Source organism: Pyxicephalus adspersus, chromosome 5 (assembly GCF_032062135.1).
Source record: "Pyxicephalus adspersus chromosome 5, UCB_Pads_2.0, whole genome shotgun sequence".
Lineage (NCBI taxonomy): Eukaryota > Metazoa > Chordata > Amphibia > Anura > Pyxicephalidae > Pyxicephalus > Pyxicephalus adspersus.
Window position 1 is genome coordinate 87,394,638 of NC_092862.1, and position 23,167 is coordinate 87,417,804.

Here is a 23,167-nt window from a genome sequence, read left to right on the forward strand (position 1 = left end):
TTTCAGAGAATATAACCTTGAGGTCTTTTCCTTCAACTTGAAACCTAGTTATTTAACTTCCCTGGCAGTCTGAATAATAAGTAGTTTTAAATGTCAAAAGTGGTACATTTAAAAATACTTATTTTAAATTTCTACTACAGAGATGCCGTCCGGGCATCAGCAGGGGATGCAGATGCTGGACATCGCTGGAGGACAACGCGTACATGTGGGGACCAGGTAAGACTTAAAAACTCCCTTGCAATTTCACCCCAAGTGTGGCTCAGGGGTTACCGCTTTAGGTACTGAAAATTAGCCACACTCTGGAATACAGCCAGGGAGGTTAACAGAACAATTAACAGCCCGACTAGAACGATCTCTGGAAGCTCACTTTGACCTAGGCTCCATGGGACATTTATGTAGCATTAAACACCATTTAATATATAAGCAGATAGGATCTGCTAATGGGTAGAGGGGAGAAGGGTTTTTTTATATATTCGTGATCAAAACTCACTATTACTCCCCTTTTCTTTCTTTTGTGGATCTTTATTTGTTATGTCTTTCTCTGTATTGATGTATTCCCATCTCTTGAGAAAGCAGGTGCTTAGACATGTTTATCCCGCCATAACTGACTGAAGTGCTAGGCAATGTGGGATTAAGGAAACCGATATAATACTATGTACCTTATGATCATGCTATGATTTGTACATGTTAATGCTTTTACCAATGTGCACATGCTTGGTTCAATGTATATAGAATTTTCAGCATACTACAGCCCAGTGCTCGCTTCAGAACTATGGCCGGGAAATCTATGCCTCTTGGATTTGGACTGGTACTCATCACTAACCTTGGATAAAAAGTAATTTCTCCCTTGGATAATGTTTGTAATCACCATATAGTTTATATGTGTTTGTATTTCTCTTTTTTTATTTTATTAAATAATGAATACATTTATAGAAAAAAAACTGGGATTCAGTAGCTGCTGCAGGCACCTGTTTTTGTTTTGCCTGTTTTGGTTTGGCTTAGTGGCAGTGAGCAGTACTAGCACTGGTGCCCCTATTCCCTATAGAGCTGCCACAGGGAGATGTTACCATGAAGCATCTCAAAAAAGGCAGGAGTTCCCTGGAATAAGGTAAAAACACTGCAACCTCATTGTCAGTGTGAACATAGCCTAATAAAGCACACTATTCTTTAAAATGTAGAAAAGGTTACAGCCCCCTAAAAGAACAAACTAAGAGTGGGATACAGTTGGATGCTGTAATTGTATTGTTTGTAATTAGTAGATGCAATGTAAACCCAGTTGGAACCTGATTAGCAAGAGGATACAATATTGGAACTCGCACAGACTTTGTTACACTATCACCTCTACATTTTTGGCAAAACATGTTGCATTAATTTGCTTCTTAATGCTGAAATAAAGTAAAAACTTCAGTTTCCCTACCTGCTCCAAGGGGCTGCTAGGACTAAATGATTTCCTGTGGCCAAAGATCAGGATGGCCAAAGATCAGGAACCAAAAAGATCAGTGTGAAGACAGAGGTGTTCCCAACAGAATGGAGAAAGGTGTGTGTCCCTGTTGCACAAGTATTTTAAACATCTGTGGAATACACACTACAATGCCTAACTAATGTTGCAGTAGTTAATTATGCTCTACCAGTTATTGTTCTTATAAGCATATATATGTTACCTGAAGAAAAGGAACTATTCCATCTCTGGCAATCGCTTGTAGGAGACGAGGTGCTCCTGTTAAACTCTGGAGTCCTGCACCACAAGTAGAGAAGAAAGAACCAATAACAATTACCCAAGGTGATGGCCAAGCCAAAGTGCCTATCACAAGCTGGCCACTAACGGATTCACCAAATCTGTAAAAGATAAAAAATAGTTTATTGTTCCTAATCATTTTAATGAAATGTGATTGAGTGAAATTTTTTTTTGGTTATACTTTTAGTCCATCTCCACTACTAAAATTATCCCATTGCTGTGTATGTGATGCACAGTTGAATAAGCGATGACTACCGAGTTACCGGCAACACCACTGCTATAAGTATAAACAGCAATGTTATGGGTGCTTACCTGGTAAAGCAATCTCCTCTAGTGATGCAATGTCTACATTGTACTCACTGGTGTTTCCATATTCTGTGTTCGTAAGTGACAATGTGACTCCTGTACATATGTACAGGAATTACACAGTCTTGACATGGCTCTGTGCCTAGACTGTAAACATGCAAAAAGAGCTGATGGGGCAGGAAAGATTACACAGGTCAACAAAAAATTAGTTTTATTAATCATCAGAGACCACAGCAAACTTTTCTAAATCAGGTTTTGGAGCAGATTTATGAGTACTAGTATAATTAACATTGTATGTGCATGTATTTTGTACTAAAACGTAAGCACCTTTGAAGTGAATGGTAATACATATTCAGTGTGAAGTAAAATAAGGCACACTGTGGTATAAGATCTACTGAACTGTGTCAGTCAGGTACCATTGTTTCTTCAGAATGCTTAGAGTATGATTTTCTGTGATTGTTGCAGTACAGTATCCAGCAGTAGTGAGCCATCATACTTTTATTCCAGAAACCTTGGTAGCGGTGCTCCATTAACTGAATGACCTGGAGAAAACAAACAGTCTCCTTGTTCGTCACTCACCATACCAAGATTTTCCAGGAAGAATTCTTGATGTGAGTGCAAGAAATGTATTTTTAATGACATGTGACAACCCAGTTTCTGGTATGAATCAAGCAGATTCTGAACTCCATCCTTGTATGCAGGGGACTTATGGTTGCCCAGGAAATTTTTACACAGCCACTTGAATGCATCCCAAGCTTCTATGTAAGGAACTTACCTGGACGTGTTTACAGAAAGTCCTGTTCTTAGCACTCCTTTGGATGTGCAAAGTAGTGCACGTCCCAGGGGTGCTGTGGGAAGAGGTGAGCGCGCTACCACGCGTGCCTCTTGTACTCCCCGAGGCCGTGGCACTCGGCTGCCTAGCCGCGGGGCGGGACATAGTTTGAACTCCCTGTGGCCAATCAAATGGCGCCAGATGGTGCAAGGTCATTGGTCACTCTGGCCATTTAAGGAGAACCTGTCCTGACCACCATTGCCCGCTATAAGCCTCTGTGAACACAGTGTGCTTGGGAGCGTTCTTGTGTTGGTTTATGCTAATCCCGTTTGTCATTTCCATAGCGACATGGTCTGAAACCTGACTCTTGCCTGAACCCTGCCTGCCCTGACCTCGGATTGTTTGTGACCATTCTTGTCTGCCACCTGCCCTGACCTCGGATTGTTCCTGACCTGCCTTTGCCTTACCCTTCTGTACTACGTTTATCAGACTTAACCCTTGTCTTGTTTTATGACAATAATAAAACTTGATAAAAAGATATTTGGAGTTGGCTGTGGTTTGTGTGCCCAGGCGCATTACATTCTAGCTCAGCTGCCTAGGGATTGTTTGAAAACATCATCCTGCAAAACAGACTTGATATGTGGCCCTATAAATATCCCTTCCTTAGTTTTTGCAGTGCTTATCTTGGAAACTTCTTAACAAGGTACTGAAAACCCATGGAGTTTGATTTACTCATGGTCTTTAAAAGATTCTTCATCAAGCCTAACTTGATATAGAGAGGTGGATAAACCAGAGACAAAAACTTGACACTGCTTGTTTCAGGCTTATAGGTATCTCTTGTTAGCCAATCACGCTTGACATAATGGTCTCCCGCAGATAGGCTGTCCTACAGGCATAGGAAACTACAATATTTTGTGAATTCCCATCAGCAAGCCAATGACCTTTGGATCCCCACAGATGTTCCACTGGTGTGTTTTATACTAGATTGCTTCAAGTTGTCATAGGACTCCATTAGGAGGTTAACGGAATGGGCAATCTGTAAACTTTGTTTGGAAGTACCATTATGCAGTAAGACTGCTTTCAAGCTTCTTTTAGAGAAATTAATGAAGATATGTCATTCAGATGGAACATGCTCTTGTGACAAACTGTTAAAGAGTGCATTTTATGACAGTAGAACAGTGAGCCATCACTAGTGAAGAACGTTGTCAAGTTATGATTTCGTTTTCTGTAGTAAGTTACAGTTACACCCTTTGCAAGCAAGTGCTTCTGTTTAAGCCTTGAATCAAAGAGTTCTGGTTTGTCTTTGGAGAGATTTAGATCACAAACGAGATCATTCAGTTCCGCTTGTGTAAAGGTCTCTAAAGGTTCTGAATCTTCATCAGCCAAGTATTCAGGATCAGATGATTCGGGGTTGTAACTGGCTGAAACTCCAGCACATTCCTCATCACCTTCTACAGAAGCAAGTCCATCATGTGGCAGTACCCGAACTGGCAATGAATCATCATGGGGAACAGGCAGAATCGAGCCTGGGATATACAACATTGTGCTTTGTTTTACCTCAGAATCCACTTTTGTTGATGTGGCAAAAATAGCAGTCCATTAGCTGGTCTTGCAGTTCTCTCCACACCATCGGGATTGTAAATGGCATTGCTGCTTTACGGCGATTAAGCCAGTAACGCAGTCCGTTGGAACAACTGGTACAGATAACATGTGGAGCTCAAGATTTATGCTGGTCACCAAGTGGACAGCCGAAATATAATTTGCATATATTTTTAAGTTCTGTGGTAATTTGGCGACGTTGTGCTTTCGTTGTGAATTAACCACACACGTAACAGAAACTGTCTGTACCACTAAGGCAATTTCTAGGCATGATGACAAATTAAATCAATCGCTGTTGGTCTCTAACTTTAAAAAATTAGTGCGGTCTCTAACCTTAAAAAAAAGAAAACGGTCATTAAATGTTTTATTATGTTAAGGCTATTTATAAGAAATTTCACACAATATATAATTAGCTGCATCACAAAAACTAGACGTGCAAGAGAAAAATTGAACACAGATTTGAAATCTGCATTAAAAATACTACAAAGCCCACTTAAAATTAATATCATGAAAATGACATGTTGACCTGTGTTTTTTGACAGTCAGACTTCCCTCTGCCTAAAGCCCACTGTCAGCACTTCTGCTTTAAAAAAAAAAAAAAAAAAAAAAAACTATGTTAGAACATACTGTATTTAAATGTGCATTTAAATCCTTCAGAGCCCTATATTCATTTACACAAAGTTACATTTCTTTTACAACTGTTAGCTGCTTACTTGTCACGAAGAAGAGAGCCTTCAATGCATGCACCAAATAATACTACACAAGACAGGTCTTTTGTAAGTTAAGGAACAAAGAGATAACCTTTTTACAATATAAGCTATATTTTTTCCAAGGCTATATTTTTCTCACTGCAGGTAAAATTTATACACTGAAAAGGTTTTTTTCTACAATATGAAAAGCAAAATTATGCCATTGTTCTAAGAAAACACAAAAATATTTTATCTGGATATCAGTGTGCTAGAGAAATGTTAAAACATTAATACATTCTTAATACAATCAAATTTTTAAACATATTTAAATAGGCAAATGTAAAAATATAAATTAAACAGTGCACACATATAATGATGATAGACCAATCACAGATAAAATACCATGGTGTATTTATTTTAATGATCTAAATCAGAAGACAATTTAAAACTGAACTTTATCTGAAACTGAACTTCACTCTATTAAATTAAATTCAGGTGGTTTAGTATAGGTGCCAAAAAAATTAGAACCTCCATGCACGTATGCAGACAGAAACTCAAAACTAGGAAATAGCATTACTACTTCTGTGCGGTGTATATTTAATTCTGCTTTAGGGAAAAATTGTAGGTGGTCTAGGATTTCCAAAGGACTAAGGACTGCTTATTTATCTAAGACAAGCTGTCAACTCCAAGAACTTCTCCAAGAAAGCCAAAATTTAATTGCATTATTTGTAGGTAAACATTTCAACAATTAGTTCCAAAATGAATGCATGTACCAAGTTAAGCTTTCCAGGAAGTCTGCCAGGAAAAAAAACTCTGAAGTCCAAAAAAAACATTGCAAAAAAGTTTACCATTGCACACCCAAGGCCTTCTAAAACAGAGTTGTGGACTGCTGACCTTAAGACTTTTTTGGTCACAGCAACAGTGGGCACGTTTGGTGCAAATTGAAGTAAGGTTTTTAAATAAGTCCTTCAAGCAGCAAAGCAACCCTAAACCATAACAGTTTTAACAACCAGTGTTTCGCAGAGTTAAATCCGCTTCTTCAGAAGCACATTATCTCTGGAGGAATCATGCAGCTCTATATTGTGACTAATAATATATATATATGTGTGAAAAATGTGATGACGAGAAGATAAATCAGGATGTCACTTTAAAACTTATATTAACCTCCTGGGCAGTAACCCGGAGAAGCTAAAATCGGTAACCCCGAGTAACACTCAGGGTAGATAAAACTATGGAAAAAAAAAAATAGGAAATCGAGTCTTACCTGATCCGCCGGTGTCCCGCGCCATCTTTGGCGTCTTCTTTTTTTTCCTCTGGCATCTTCTGCACTTGAGGAGTCACTGGGGAGTTCCCAGTGATGTCAGTGCGTGCGTACGTTGCCGACGGGAAATTCAAAATCTATTTGTATTGCATTTAATACAAAACAACTGTACTGAATGCAATACACTGGATTTATATGTGTAAAAGCAGTACATTGCCTTGCATGAACATTTATTTTACAGTATAATAGAATAGTATAAATATAATAGTAATTTGTCAAGGAAGGAGGGCAATCCAGAGCCAACAACAAGAAGAAAAGACCATTGAAAAGATCCAGGAACCAGGCACAAGGCCCAAACATGCTATATACTGATCTATAATTAGGATGTACAGCGCTGCGTAATATGTTGGCGCTATATAAATCCGGTTTATTAATAATAATAAAAGGATGAATCACATGAATAACAGCATCACAACTATAGAAGGCTATGAAAAGAAATCAAACAGAATCAATCAATTCCAAGCAGGTATCAAAAATATATATGAAACATGGGAGACTAACATATCCCCACTTCACCAACGGAAACAATAACCTGGGTAGAGTAAAATCTACTAGATTCCCAGCTTCTATGCCTGCTAAATAATCTAACCTTGCCAAGAGGAGAAGCAAATTTCCACAAGAAGGGGCACAGTGGTGGGGGGAGTGTATGCTCACCATCAAGGCAAGCTGGGTTTTGCAAGCCAAATAAAAGGAATGAACATCCAAATATTAGGAGTAAACTACACGTAAGAGAGCAGGATGTACAATACAACAAAATTTGATACACAATTTATAATATACAATTTAGTACAAAAACAAATACCAGCCAAAAATTCTTATAAAAAAAGAAAAACTTCAAAAAAAGATTTTAGTGCTTTAATCAGAGAAACCCTTTAAAGCTAAGGACTTCATTCTATCCAGGAAATGATGTTGCCTCAAGGTCAAAAATCCACTTAGCTATTTTTTGCAAAGGTTTGTTTTATCAATATCTCATGGATCCCCGTGGATCAGGTTAGACACAGCTCAATGCTACAAATCTATTTTGCTGAAAGTTGAAACACACACTATTTATTTGGCTGACAAATGCCCAAAAATGAAAGATACTTCTATACCGTTATTCAACAATTTTAATGCAATTTTACATACCAATTACAGTAATAAACAGTAGAATGATAGGACATCTAAGCATCCATCTGGTTTATTTTGGCAATAAAGCCTCCAGCTTTTATGTCATCTATATGTAATAGTAACCGCATGACCATTTCTGATTGTTAGTGGGGACTAGGGTTCCATGACACATGAAATTGAAAGTCACCAGCCATGCAATGTATCAGCTAGGAATCAGGGGCAAAGCAAGAGATTTGAAAACTTTCCTACAATCCCACACAACTTCATTAGGTTGCCAAAATGCAACGAGATTGATTTATTAGAGGAATAGAAGCTGAAAACTGCATACAACTCAATAAAGTAACGCTTTTGTTCACAAAAAAAAAAAAAAAATGAATTTAAATTTCATTGAGTCATAATTGGTGGATTAAAGTGTTAAAAAGCCTATATAAAGAGAACTAAATATAAGTCTATTTCCTATGCTCAGTAAACACTCTTTATGTTGCTTCTATACCTACAGAAAGAGCCATTTTACATTTACAAATTGTGGTAAAATGGATATGCACTAACATTAGTTACAATAAAAGAGCTGTCTTAAATTATTGAACAGCAATGTTACATAGTAAGTAAGTCAGGTTGAAAAAAAGACATATGTTTATCAAGTTTAACCATTAGGGAAATAAACATATCTCAGATATAAAACCTTATGGACACTTATGGATAACCTTATTGATTCAGAGGAAGGCAAAACAATTCCTTCCAGATTCAATGAGCATAACACAATCCTTTATGCAACTGTATTTCCTCTATATGCCCACCAACAAATATTCAAAAAGATACATATAAAAGATGTGGTTGCAATAGCCAATATTGTTCCAGAAGGGATAGATTTCTGAGCATCCTTTAAATCTCCAGACCGATTAGAACCAGCCATGATACCTGCATTTAAATATAAAAAAAAAAAAAATTACAGGAAATACAGCAATTGAAATTTACTTGTTGTGGTATTATACTGTGTGTATCTGAAGTGGAACTAAACTTGTTGGTCAGTGGTGAGCTGCCATAATCAAGTATACACAGCATGGATCATGCCATGCCCTCATGTAAAGTGCTTGCCATCGGGGAGACATTATTAGCATTTATTACACACTTTCAGAGGGCAGTGGCCAAAAAGCTTATAAAAAAATGTAATTAATTAATAAAAATATTTTATTCTGTAAAAAAGGGGGAAAATACACAGACGCTCCCCATATTATATATTTATATTATAATATATTTTACATGAAATGCAGCAAATATTGATCACTATAGCTTCTAGCCTACTACCAGCCCCCTCCCCTTTTCTGCCCCCCACTTATACTAAAACAACCTGATGCAGGGAGGTGAACCCTTATCCTATCAACATTATACTGCTTTACCAATCTAGGCTCTTAATCTATTTAAAAAAAAAATGTTAGTTTGGAGGGATAGAAGAGGAGACCCTGGCTCCCAGCAACTTACACTTAAGATAGAGTAAGTGCCTTCTACAAATCTACTTTACATTCCCAACCATTGTTGTCACCACTTTACAGTCTCGTCTGTTGCTACTTTACACTTCTGTTGCTATCCCAAAATCATTTTTCTTGAGGTTCCAAAGTCCCACCCTACAGACCCTGCTGTAACCACTCATCATTCATTTGATGGAGGAAAGCCATGTTAGCCCCCTTTGTTACAGGATCTTTTCAGGTTATAAATGGTAAACAAATGCAAAAAATATTACAATAACTCATAGCATTCTGCTGAATATATTACATAAATGTGCCCTTTGTTTTTTAAAGCAAAAGTTTTACAAATTTGTCTCCCTAGAGTTATAAAACAAATACAAAGTTAGTTAATCAATATTCAGGCAGCTGCATTTAAATGTTACTATGTGGTGTCAATCATTGTCTATGAGGTTTTACATTTTGTTTTTTTCCCTTCCACAATCACCTTTATTTATTTTCATTTTGGTACAGGTATATTTTATGTATTATCAGTGTTTATTGAATTTTCCATAAAACAAACAAAGGGAGGGAGACAGAAAGAGAAAAAGGGTGGGGTAGTTACCACCAAATATAACAAATAGACAAGCCAAATAAACAATACATAATCCCGGGTATATATGCAGAAGAAAAAAAAAAAAAAAAGACAAAAAAGCACATGTAGGTACAGTATCAAAACACATCACATTTCCATTACATTCAATATGCATATTATCCATTCAGTAATATCAAAAAAGTATTGAGCTCAGCCGAGCTGGGTGTATACATTGCCCATTCTATGCTCCACGTTCTAAATAAATCAGAAGAAATCTAAACATCAAGGATAACCCTTATATTACATCCATAGAGGGATCCTATGAAAGGTAAAAGCGGAGCACCAGAGAATCTTTATAATGTATTCATATGTCCCATGTGGTATGTGTAGCCTATTTTCTTCCCACGGGATCTAGGATTCCATGGCCTCAATGTCGTTGATTTCACATAACCATTCTGTCATAGAAGGGAATACAGAGGTACCCCAGTGCCTGGCAATCACCCTTTTGGCCAGCTGTGATGAAATGCAGCAAATCCTTCCTAAAACTTTTAAAGGACCCGGGGTGAGAGTAATGGTAGGGTGAGGATGTATATCAGAGCCTGTAATTCTGTTAAAAAAGGAAAGATTTTCTGCCAGAAAATATGGATGGGAGGACATGAGTCCCAATTATGTATCATAGATCCCTGTGCCTGGTCACATCTCCAACATGTAGGTGAGTATGTCTGATCAAATCTTATGTATATTCATCGGGCATTTGTACCATCTACTGATCATCTTATAAGACCTTTCTTGGTCGTTACCGGATCTTGACATCTTATGGGTCAAGATGAATGATTTAAAGATTTGTTCCTGGTTCAGTGAAATCCCTAAATCTTTTTCCCTAAATTTCATAAAGTGTGGCAAACCTGGTCTCAAAACCTGCAATAAAAGTTGATATATATATGCCACTCCATGTGTCACTCGTTCATTTTGTAAAATCAGCCTCTCAAATTCCGAGGGTGTTCTAGGAACCAAGGAAATTTGGTGTGAAGTCAGACTATATGCCCATAGTTGATTATATGCTAACCATTAAAAGTCCTTTAAAAGAAGCTACAATCTCAGTGGGATTATACAGTTTCCCACTTCTGGAAGATGCAATATATGGGATGGAGGTAGTAACCAGACGTAAGTGGAGTGCTCTAGCAAGCAGTTTGCCAAGTCTATCACCATATTGGTAAAATGTTTTCCTTGTCCTATCTCTGAGCCTCAAAGAATATTCATCCAATATTGTCCTCAGGTGTTGGCAGTGTTAGGATAAGATAATTAACGTATCCAGGTCAGGGTTTTGTTTGTGTTTGGTTTCCAATTGTGAAATGGATTCCAGCAGCAGTTTAATATTTGCTGTTTTCTCTTTTTTCAACCAAGAAGCATGTTTGATAAAATGACCTCTTAAAACACATTTAAATGCCTCCCATTGAAATGGCATGGGTGTCAAGTCAGCCTCCTGAATGTACAAAAAAATCCTTGAAAATTTTAGTTAAATCATTTATACATGTTGGATCCTTAAGATTATCATTAAATTTCCAACTACTTCCGAACAAAACGGTTGAGAGGTATCCAGCAGCAGATAGACACGCGCATGATCTGAACACAGGAAATTTCCAATAGTCACTAAATGCGGCATAGTCAGTAGGTATTGGGACACTAAAAATGCATCCAGTCTATGGTGCGAGGCTTGCGCCGGTGAATAATAAGAATAATCTCTGTCATCTGGATGGGTTACTCTCCACACATCCACTGATGAAAAGTCTTGTAATAATTTCGTAAATTTAGACAATTTTGCATGGGAACATGTTGTGGATTTCGATGAGGAATCTAACATTGGATCAAAAACAAAATTAAAGTCTCTGCCCAATATCACTACTCCCTCTCGAAATTGCATAAGGTTGCGTAATATTTGAGAACCACAGGAAATGGAGTATTGGTTAAGCAGATAAATATTAGCAATGGTATATTTCCTCCCCTCGAATAAAAGTTTCAGGAATAGAAATCTACCATTAGGATCTGATTGTTGCACTAATAGTACATGTGGAAATGATTTATGGATTCCTATAGACACTCCTCTAGATTTGGACTCTGTAAATGTACTATGATACCAGGTGGAAAAGTATCTATTTCGCATAGACGGGACGCTGTCTGTTCGAAAATGGGTCTTTTAAAGCATACTAATTTGCACTTTCTGTTTGTGAAGATGGTACGGAATTTGTGATTATTTGTTAGGGGTGTTAAAACCCTGCACACTATAGGTACATAGCTTCAATGGTGCCATTGATACTGTGTCTATAAGGCTGTATCATTTATAATGAGAATGAGGAGGGGATGAGACCTCAAGAAAGTCATGAGGAGTACTGAAAAAGACAAAAAAGAAGGGATAAAGGGAAAGAAAAAAGCAAAAAAGTATTATAGATACTCACACTTGCACTAAAAGTACAAGGGACTTGATAACAAGTCCAAACAAAAATCTTCCTAGAGTAAGAGCCCTACTTGGGGGAGTGGAGGGCTATGTACCAAAGAGAGTAAAGGATATTGAAAGGCTCTGCACCTGAGTGTAACCTTAATCATAGATACGTGCCTCTGTATAAAGTGCAAGTGGCATCTTTGTAAAAACAATAGTGCAACCTCGTCTAGAGTTAACATAAAGACTCTAACAACAAACTACAGTTTAGTCACTAGAACATAGAGAAACCCCCAAAATAACACAGACACTACAAAGGGCCTAGCCCTGTAAAAAGGATATGATGAAGACTTTATTCAGCAAAGTCACAAGTGTTCTATTGTGATGTGGACTGTCCTCAGACATCCGGAGAATGTGAGTGAAGCCTCTTGGGGTATTAACTGTGGGTTGCCAGAAAATTCCTATTGCACCTCATGACGACCAAAGGAGTCCTTGGTCCAGCTAAGCAGTGAGAGAAGCATGCATAGATTATTTCAGTCCCGTTTGAGCTTGGGATCTTTAAGGTAAAGCAATTGGCGGGAGATTCAGGGTAGACATCATCGTGGGGAGATCTTCTTCATTTTTAAATATCAAGACCTGACAGTTGAAAAGGACCTGTAGTTGGAAGGGGAAGCCCCAGCGGTATGGTATGTCCCTTGATCTAAGCATATCTAAAAGGGTTTTCAATGCCCTGCGAAGGGCCAGGGTACATCTTGATAAATCCGGAAGGAATTGCAATTCGGCCCCATTATTATCCAAGAAACGTTTTTGGCGCGCTGCCGCCATAATTTTCTCCTTGACAATGAAGTAGTGGATCTTGCAGATAACGTTCCTTGGATAAGTAAGGTCAGATGGTTTTGGATCTAAGGCTTTATGCGCTCTATCAATAAGGATATCTGTGTCCACAGGACGGCCCAATAGCATAATAAATTCACTTTTGGCGGTAGCCACCAGATCAGGAGCGGTAGTAGCCTCTGGCAACCCCCGAATTCGCACATTGTTTTGCCTATTGCGATTTTCCAAATCATAAATGGAATCAAAGAGCGTATTAAATTTGGGGGTGTACTCATGAAGTAGGATTTCAGTAGTGTTCAACCTGGTAGACAATGTAGCATGATCTGCCCACAGTACAGTAACTGCCTCTTGTGTGGCTTCAAGATTCTTTTTAAGTTCTGCCACTTCTTGTTTAAAGGAAGCCTCAAGACGGTGGCTATGGGCTTTCAAATCCACTCTATTAGGCAAAGGGCTTAAAAAGGCTTTAATTTCAGCCATGGTAGAGGAGGATGGAAGCTCACCTGATGAGACAGTGCTATCCATGCTAGTAGTCTGCACCGCATGGTGCTAAGTAGAAGGAGCCTTGTGGCTGTGTGTGGAGCCTGCTGCTGCGGCAGCCATCTTGGGATCCCCTGGTTTTTGCTGTGTGTGTGGAAAATATCCCTGAATATTGCCACGCCCTAGAGGTATATTTCAAACTGAATTGTAGACCGCAATAAAATAATTTTACTTACCAATTAGGTTCTCACCTGTAACTGAGGGAAAGTAAATTCCAACCAGCATTGTAAAGTAAGTCATGATGTCTGTCAAGACATAATTTTGGCTGTATGCTTTCTGACTTTCTCCTGAAGAAAGTGATGATGTCTGGTTTCTCTCAATTACTGATCCTTTTGGACTATAAGCACTCCAAAGATTATCTGTTACCATTAGGGAAAAAAAAAAATTCTTTAGGGAAAAAACATTTTTGTTATAAAATGAGAGCAAATCAGCTTTACATCATGCCTTAATCATTGCATATGTCGTAATCATTATTTTGAAACTGAAAAGCATACCTGTATCAATTGCACCCACTGAGCTTTAAAGTGGAACTAACCTCAGATGTCCCAATTTCATCAGAGGTCACCAATATCTTTTGCCTTCTTTTCTTCCTAGATATGATCTTTGGGCTACATCATCCTTGCTAATCAAGATTTGACTATGTTTGGATTTTTTATGTAATATTACAGTTTACAGCGTAAGGCACTAGCTGTGGGTATAGAGTTTTAAACTCTATGACAGCCTTTCTTAAACTTTTTATCTCAGGGGGAGAACTTTGAGTTCCTTAGTAAACCCTTTCTATTATTACTAGATCTACAGCTCACAATATATTAGCGAGATGGTGAGTGGGAAGAAAACCTGGTTGCTCAAATAACCCCTAGAACCCTATTGTTCCCTAAAGTAGCCCTTGTTGAGGAACTATGCTTTTTGGTTTAAAAAGCTGGGAGAGCCTTGGACTGTATGAATAGGAAGAGAATCAGGTCAATTACATGCTTCTGAGTCATTTAAATGACAAGATACATGGGGCAGGACTTCTAAAGTGAGATCTTCACTCTCACATAACCAGGGGTGTTGAGTAATAGAAGCATGGCATTGTCTTGGCTGAAATCAATTATAAAGCAGTAAAATTGTATTGTGCAGGCCATTAACGGCACTTTAATTTGCAGGTGTTTAGCTTTTTTCAAAGAAAATTGTAGTGGTATGTCACTATGGGCTATATTTTTTTCAACTATGGATTTGACCCTATTTTTACAGATTTTATTTGTTTTTCCCTGTCAGGTTCGCTTTTTCCCCATGGCTCCAGTTTCCCTTCAAATTTGCTTATCCAAAATAGCTAAAATTCAATCCAGAAACATTTTTTCCATCAGATGACATTTTACTGTAGTAAATAGAAAAGTCAGAATTTCAGGGATGTCCGGGACTTCCGGGGGTGGAGCCATCCAAGCCAGCCACATTTACCACAAGCTCTGTGAATAACAGCTTCAGAGTGACTCACAGACACCGATCTAAAGGGTACCGGACTTCCAGAGAAAACAAAAGACGAGGGGAACTGAAAGCTTCAAAGAATGAGACCCCCCCAAAAGTGTTACAAAGTAACACTACCCCCTTTTTTTTCTCTCAAGAGGTCTAATTTTACAACCTAATTTTCTATTGCAATAGACTGAACTGTCAGTATTATTCATTCAAATTGCAAAAATCAAGAGGCAGACTCATTTACTTCCCTGGCGTCTTGTTTGGGGATATTGGCATGAAATGTAACATGAATTGGAAGTGAATTGGTGACAAAAAATAACTGGTAAATGGGGGGCACTCGCGAGCAGCCGATCAAGATGGCGGTGTTTTGATCGCTCTCCGGATCTCCCATGTGTGCAGCCACAAGCACGGAAGCCTCCAGATGATCTACGGCGTGTAAGTTTTCCAACGGATCCCTTTTAAACACTGTGCAGCCTTAGATGGGGAAAAATTTGGGCTTTGGTCGCTCTCAGCAGAGAATTCCTGCGACTCCAACCACAAGGTCTCAGCTTAAGATGGCGGACGTGAGAGAGGCAGCTGAGTATGGGGAGGCATCCCCTGCTATCCAGCTGCCTGTAGATGAGAACTCTAGTAACGGTTTCTCCCTGTCTGTGCCTAGTGCACAGCCAACTCCTGCCTGTAGAGATGCAGCACTACTGGGGCAATTTAAACAGCTATTGCAGAAGGAACCAGGCTACTGACAAGCTTTCCCGCAGCCTGACCAAAGAGATTAGAGATCTGGGATAACGTATTAATGACCTGGAGACTAAAATGGATGACACTATTAAAGTGATTGATGCTCATGAGCAAGATCTAAATACCTTACAAAGGGATTTACAGGCGGCAATGAATAGTATTGAGGATCTCAAGAATCGTAACTGCAAGTGCAACTTTCGTTTAAAAGGGATGCCTGAGTCAATTGTGGACTTACATGGCTTTACTTTAGCATTGCTGCAGGAGTTACTCCCCAACATTCCTCCTGATCATTTGGAATTTGACCGCATACATCACACGCTGGGTCCCAAGAAGTTAGAGGGACCGCACAGGGATATTGTTGTGCATCCTACCTTCTATAAAACAAAAGAAGAAATCATGAAAGCATCTTGGAAAAAAAGGGACCTAACCTTCCAGTCATTTCCATACCAGATTTTTGCGGACTTAGCTCCTCAAACTATCCAAAAAAGATAGGCTCTGAAGCCATACCGCATCATTTTACAATGTCAAGATATCGCTGGGGATTCACCTACAAGAATCAACATGCAGTATCTACTCCTGAAGAAGCGCAGGACCTTTTTGAGCATCTCAAGCTGTGCCTTCCCGATTCCGCCTCTCCAGCCAGGTCTCCACTATGCCCGCAGCAAGCTTCCCACCTAACACCCGTATAGGAAAAAGTCGTGAGAAATAAGTGGACACCTTCTAATAGGCCTTCGCCACGTCAAGGAAGCTCCCCTACACCCGATGGTTGAAGCAACCTCACATTAACATCTCCCATTTAGAGATGTTTTACTCTCATTGTGCCTTTTTTCTTTGCACATCTGAAAGTTTCCTTCCTCTGTGATAGATTCCGTGGACACTGTAAGCATACCAGGACGCTGTTATTGGCTTAATTCATAGCGTCTAATTACATTTCTGTATTTCCTATATGGTTTGCTGATTTTTTTATCTCGGCAGGGTTTACTTTTGCAAGGGTCTAGTTACATGTGTAGGCCTATTTTAGGTTCAAAGCTGCTCACACATGGGGAATATGGTGACCCCCTCCCCCTTACTAATCTTGCCGTCAGGCATGATGGAAGTCTGCTTGGGCTGGTGGTATCATACTGGTACTGCAATGGTATTCCAGTATATGACTGGATTTTTTCTGGGTTTTTTTCCTTATCGGTTCTTATATTTTATGTTCTACAGTATGTGTCTTTTGGCTGCTGCCAGTGCCAATTGCGGTCATGTTCTAGGTATGTTATGCTCTATCTATCCCAGCGCTGCTCTGATGTTTTCTGCTCTGCCAATGCCTAATTTAGTGATCGTCGTTGGGTTAGCACAAGTTCATTTAATGTCAATTATGTCTCACCAACAATAATGCTTCACCAGTATATACTGGTATATGTATACCATAAACGAGGTCATCCTAAAGGAATGCAGCATATTCTTTAACTGGTATCCTTATAAGGTAAAATGCTGGTTAAAGGATGATCGTTGGTCAGTACTGGTCAAACACTGGCCATTGTCTTAGTTCCTTCCTGAGTAGTTAAAAACACAGTGCCATACCTAATTAACTAGTTTTGACCAGAACTAACCGTATGGAACATGTTTTCTGACCATCTGCCAAGCCATTAATTTGGAAGACTCTTTGGATGAATGCAACTCACTTCCGCAGCTAAGTAATTTTGTTATATCTAAGTCTTTGTAACTGCATTGTTTTATCTATCTGTCTTTATTAATAAGTAGTATAATCTTTCAAGTCTGTGTGTTATCTCTCTTTGTACACTTCAAATTGAACCCATCAATATTTGCATAAACTGTCACAAATTATATCCGTGACATAACAATCGTCAAAGCCGAGATATTTCCATAAAAACTACCCGCAAGTTTTTCAATCGGTATTTACTGAAAAGAAGAGGCGGGTATTGCTAACGTTCCATAGATCTGTACCCTTTAGCTGTGAGTTGGAGGTAGTGGACCCTACTAGCCGCTACCTACTATCGCAGGGGAAAATCTATGATGCCGAAATCACTCTGGCCACTTACTATGCACGGAACAACCACCAAGGGCGATTTCTGACTCATTTATTTTCTGTTATCAATAACATGTGAAGGGTATATTATTGCTGATGGGTGACTCCAATCTGATACTGGATCCTAAAATGGACCATTCTGATCCAAGCAGTGCCAAAGTTTTGTCACCCCAGTCACAAAAGTTCTCGGAATGACTTTTACAAAACAATTTGCTTGATGTATGGAGAGAAACCAACCCTAGAATGAAAGATTATACATTTTATTCATCATCGCATAGGAGCCTGACTTGAATTGACCATACTTTTTACTAAACTCACATTTCTTCCCTTGGTCCGTAGAATGAGGATTTTGACTACCCTCTGGTCAGACCATTCTCGAATTTTAATGAAATGTGTTTCGCTCATTCCTCGGTCTGCTAAATTCCATTGGCGCTTGAATGATACGTTATTGTGCACTCCCTTGGGGGCGCTCTGGAGATAGAACAAAAACTGCACTTTTATTTTGAGGTCAACAGCTCTTCTGTAACCTTGCCAATTACGCTTTGGGATGCCCATAAAGCAATCATGAGGGGTTTTCTCATCTGAGCATGTAGGCCCCCTAAAGGATGTCTCTGGGTTGGTAACTAGGGATAAAGAAAACACTTTTTTTTAGCTCTGTGTACACAGAAATATGGCAGAGCTCAAGTCCAAATTCATAATAGCAATGTCACTGCCTTAAATGAGTCACAATGGCTCAAAATTGATATAATTGAGAAACAGTTGGGCAAAATTAAGGTTGACATAGCACCAGGACCTGATGGATTACATCCATGTGTCCTCAAAGAGCTGAGCTCAGTTATTTCAAAGCCAATATTTGTAATTTTGTAATGTTTAATCACTGGCATGGTACCAATGGATTGACATAAGGCCAATGTGGTTCCTATCTTCAAAAAGGGATCTACAGACCGGTTAGTTTAATGTCCATAGTTAGAAAGGTCCTGGAAAGCTTAATAAAGAACCACAGAGGTGTTTCTGGTAGAAAAGAATATTATAGGTGATACTCAGTATGGCTTCAAAAAACCGACCGAAATTGTCAAACAAATTTACTCTCTTGTTATGAGGAAGTAAGTAAACAGGTAGACAGTGGGGTAGCTAATACAGTGTACTTAGACTTGGCCAAAGTATTTGACACAGTACTCCACAGACGGTTAATATGCAAGTTAGGGTGAATAGATTTAGAAAAGTCAATCTGTAAATGTATGGATAACTGGCTTAACCCCCCTAGCGGTAATTCCGAGTGTGACTCGGGGTGGGAAAACTATGCAAAAAGTGGTAACCCCGAGTCACACTCGGGGTAACTCTGGGGGTCCCCCTTACCTTAGCCACGCGCTCCAGCGGCGATCGGACAATCCCGCTGTGATGTCAGGGCGCCTCTCTGTCGGGGAGGGGGTGTGGCCGGGCAGGAAATTTAAAAGCAGATTACTCTGTAAAATACCGCCCGGGTCCCCGCCACCCTGCTGCACGCATCTGCTGTTAGATGCAATGCACCATGCACGATTTCTGCATCTAACTGTAGATGCGATCACCAAACGTAAATTCCAGGGGTGATGCCAGCGGCGATTTCCTGCTGGCATCACCCCCAGAATTTTCTGCAGCTGCTCACATCACCCGGAGATCAGCCTCTGGGTGATGTGAGCAGAGCGGGGACATCCCCACCACATCACCGGGCAAGATGTGTGACATCTTCCGGGTGATGCGATGGATTCTGGGGGCGGAAAATTGCCCAGTGCCCCGATTTACATTTTGCCCACTATTAGCCCTGACCTTGATCTGACGTTTTGATGGCTTATAAATCACTTCCTGAATGTATAATTTCATTGTCTTTGACCTTGATTTTTCCTGACTGATTGCTGGAGACCGCATGTCATCCAAAAGGCATCTCACCGTCGCAAGTGCCACTTTGGAGGAATTTGAAAGCAGCGATAGCGATTGTCGGGAGTCCCTTGTGGAATCGAGCGATAGTGATTCACCAGGAAATTTGTCACTGAACGAAAGTGAACTGAGCAACGATTCTGAACCCGAGGTCAGTGCTGTGCGCACATGGTGCTCCATTGACCTTTATGCGGACCAGGCAGCACCGCCAAGATTTCCATTCACGGCACACCTGGGATGAAAATTGAGGGTGAATGCGACGACCCCCAGGCATACCTGAAGTTGTTTTTGACCGATGAAGTTATCGAAAAATTGTTGCAATTTAGACAAACAGGTAAGCCGCTTCTGTGTTTGCTAACGTTTTGAAATTTTTGGCTAAATTTTTTTTTATGCCAACATGTGCTGTTCTGTGTTTGCTAACTTTTTACATTTTTTTTTATGCCAACATGTATGCTGCTTTGTGCTAACTTTTTGATTTTTTTTTTTTTTTTATGTAAGCATGCATGCTGCTCTGTGTTTGCTAACTTTTTGAAAGTTTTTGCTATTTTTTTTTTTCCATGCAAACATATATGCTGCTCTGTGTTTGCTAACACAGTGTTTCCCAACCTTTCTTAGTCGCAGCACATTTTAGAATTAGAAAAATCCCACGGAACACCACCAAAAAGTCAGACACGTAAATTAGCTACCTGCTGCCATCTAGTGGAAGAGTTTTTTTTGGTTCTGCCTATCACTATACATCGCTGGTATAGACAAATGAAGACAAATTTTTTGCAGTAAATGTCAGCATTGACGAAAGTCTAATGGCTTACAAGGGGAGGCTCAGCTGGGTGCAGTACATTGCGTCAAAGAGGGCACGATTTGGCGTGAAGACCTATATGCTGTGCAAATCCTCATCTGGCTACATATGGAATATGGTACAGTACACTGGAAAAGGGACACAGTTCAACCCCAGATACAGCCATTATGGACTGGCAACATCTTCAGTGCTATCCTGCATTGAGCCATTGCTAGATCAGAGCTATTGTGTCATAACTGAAAATTTCTACACCTCTCCTGAGCTTTATGAGCTCCTTCTGCAACAGAGAACAGATGCCTAAGGAACCGTTAGGGCTAACCGGCGCAACCTGCCATCACTATTTGCAAAATGGAAGCTGAAGACAGGAATAATTGTTGCCAGGCAGAAAGAAAAGATGATGGCCCTAAGATCGCGTGACAAGAAAGATGTGTGCCTGATAAGTACTGTCCTTGATGCCTCCACCGTTCTGGTACACACAAAACGTGGGAAAGAATTAATGAAGCCACAGGTGGTGATTGACTACAACACCATGGGAGGTGTCGACAGAACTCACCAAACCATGACATTCCACCCAGCGATGAGGAAACAGCAAAGGAAGTGCTTCAAAAAGATTTTCAGGCATCTTGTTGAGCAATGCCTATGGAATGCCTATGTTCTGTATAAAAAAAATAGTCAGAGGCCTGTGAATCATTCAGACTTCATTTTGTTTGTTTCCGAATCCATAGTCAAGAATCACTAAACATCATCAGTGGCTATGAATAGACCTGGACGTCGTGCTTTCACCGTTGTCAACCCAGAATGCCTGACTGGTCGTCACTTCGTTGAATACATCCCAGCAACCCAGAAGAAGGTGGCACCTACAAGTAAGTGCGTGGTTTGCTGCTCAAAGACCAATGACAGAGGAAGGAAGAAACGCAAGGAAACCAGGTTCTACTGTCCTGACTGTGATGTTGGGCTTTGTGCACCACCCTGGTTCAAAAGCTACCACACCCGGGATGTCTGCTAAAAATATACATTTTTTTTTCTAAAATCTGCATTTAATTTATATTATTATTTATCAATAATACTGCACCCTTGTTTGGAAAATTTCAGTGAGAAATTTTTGATAAAAATTTTTTTTTTTGATAAATTACATTGTTGTGGTCTAATATTTCATTATATTTCATAATAATGATTTATAATTATGTATTATATTATAATTTATGATATAATAATAATATAACAAAAATTTCTATGCAAAAAAAAAATAGGATCACTTTTTGCATCAAAAACTGACACAACTAGTACCCCTGCTAGGGTGTTAAAGACCTGGATGTACTGTTTGATTGGACAGTCAAGTGGCAAATGACATTTAATATGGATAAATGTAAAGTTATGCATTTGGGGGATACCGTGCATGCTTTATACTGTCTAGGGGGAATACATTTGGGGGAGTCAGGAATGGAAAGGATCTGGGGGTTCTGTTAGATCATAGACCTAATAGCAGCATGCAATGCCAAGCTGCAGTATCTAAAGCTAGCAAAGTATGTTCTTGCATTAACCTTTTGTTTGCCCCAGCCCAGTTCTCTCGTGTGAGATAAGCAGTGCAAATAAGCCCCAGCAGGGTTTACTGGAGATGCTGTGAATGCTTGGAATGCTTTGATCATTCCTTCCTGTCAGAGGATCCAGCAGTAAGCTGATTCCTCTCTGTATAGAAACTATAGTCTCATACTGCCCCCCTAGTGACAAGTGGACATAAATACACATTACAGCAGTGGCCTTGTAAGCAGTATTCTTTCTAGATACATTCTTTCAGGCCAATCAAATAAGTTATAAAAATCAACAACTTGCTACACTGCCTACCCTTCTTCCTACTACCTCCTACTTCTCCCTACAGCATCCCTGAGGCCTAATCTTTGTCTAGATATATGTGTGCCAAATGTAATGTGGCTCTCTGTGTACAACCCTTTTTTCAAAATTTCTACACATGATGAAAATTCCAAAAGATGCTTTCCCCACTTTGTTATAATACACCAACAGGTGACCGTGGAATAATTAGTAGCAAGGAAATGTTACAAATAAGAAATAACAAAATTTGCTAAAATTGCTAAATTGGCCTTAAGCACTTGCAAGCCACTAACTAAAATGGCGGTTAAAAGGTTAAAAAGGAATAGACTGCAGAGATGGAGACATAATTCTGCCCCTGTACAAAGCATTAGTCAGACCACATCTGAAATATGCAGTCCAAGGATATTGTGGAATTGTAGAGAGTACAGAGAAGAGCAACTAAGCTAAAAAAAGGAATGGAGGAACTCCGTTATGAGGGGAGATTAGCTGAACTGAATGTATTCTCCTCTGAGAAGAGACGTTTAAGGGGGGATATGATCCCCCTTTTTAAATATATAAAGGATGTATTTGATGAACTCTTTTTTCCCCGAACTATTTACTTTTAAGATCATTACAAAGAACAAGAGGGCACTGTTTGTGTCTGGAGGAAAAGAAGTTTAAGCTCCGGATAAGGAAGGGATTCTTCACTGTAATGTCTGTGAAAATGTGGAATAGGCTCTCTTAGGAAGTAGTTTCAGTAACTGCTATAGATTGCTTTAAGCAAAAGCTGGATGGTTTTCTAGAAGCACAGAATATATCTGGGTATTAAGGCTTTAAAGTAAAGACAGCAGTGACCAATGATCTGAGGAACATCCGATGCCTTATGGAATCAGGAAGGAATTTTTTTCCCCTGTTGAAGCAAATTGTACCAGGGTTTTTTTGCCTTCCTCTGGACCAACTACGACTATTTTCTATGTCTATATCTGTTTTATATTGGGGATATGTTTGTTTATTTCCCCAGTGGACTTGTAACTATGTAACTATGTCAGACTGTAAAGAGGTTTGTA

At 39.4% G+C, this 23,167-nt stretch overlaps 1 protein-coding gene and 1 long non-coding RNA gene across 6 annotated transcripts in view; one reads left to right on the top strand and one right to left on the bottom strand.

The window, feature by feature from the left end:
- Positions 1-3,297, top strand: part of LOC140331219 (uncharacterized) — a 91,838-nt gene extending 88,541 nt beyond the window's left edge. Inside the window, exon 3 of the long non-coding RNA XR_011920893.1 lies at positions 2,549-3,297. This is a non-coding gene — a long non-coding RNA (uncharacterized lncRNA). The remainder of the gene's footprint in view (positions 1-2,548) is intronic.
- The window catches only part of SLC12A7 (solute carrier family 12 member 7), a 198,807-nt gene that overhangs the window by 102,138 nt on the left and 73,502 nt on the right, over positions 1-23,167 (bottom strand). For 4 of the 5 annotated variants that reach the window (XM_072412049.1, XM_072412048.1, XM_072412045.1 and 1 more), the window contains exons 9-12: positions 13,545-13,727; positions 8,349-8,447; positions 5,126-5,183; positions 1,662-1,836 (exon numbers count right to left, since the gene is read on the bottom strand). In XM_072412049.1, coding sequence (XP_072268150.1) covers positions 1,662-1,836; positions 5,126-5,183; positions 8,349-8,447; positions 13,545-13,727 — 515 coding nt within the window. The remainder of the gene's footprint in view (positions 1-1,661; positions 1,837-5,125; positions 5,184-8,348; positions 8,448-13,544; positions 13,728-23,167) is intronic. The other variant, XM_072412046.1, reaches the window with a different exon arrangement.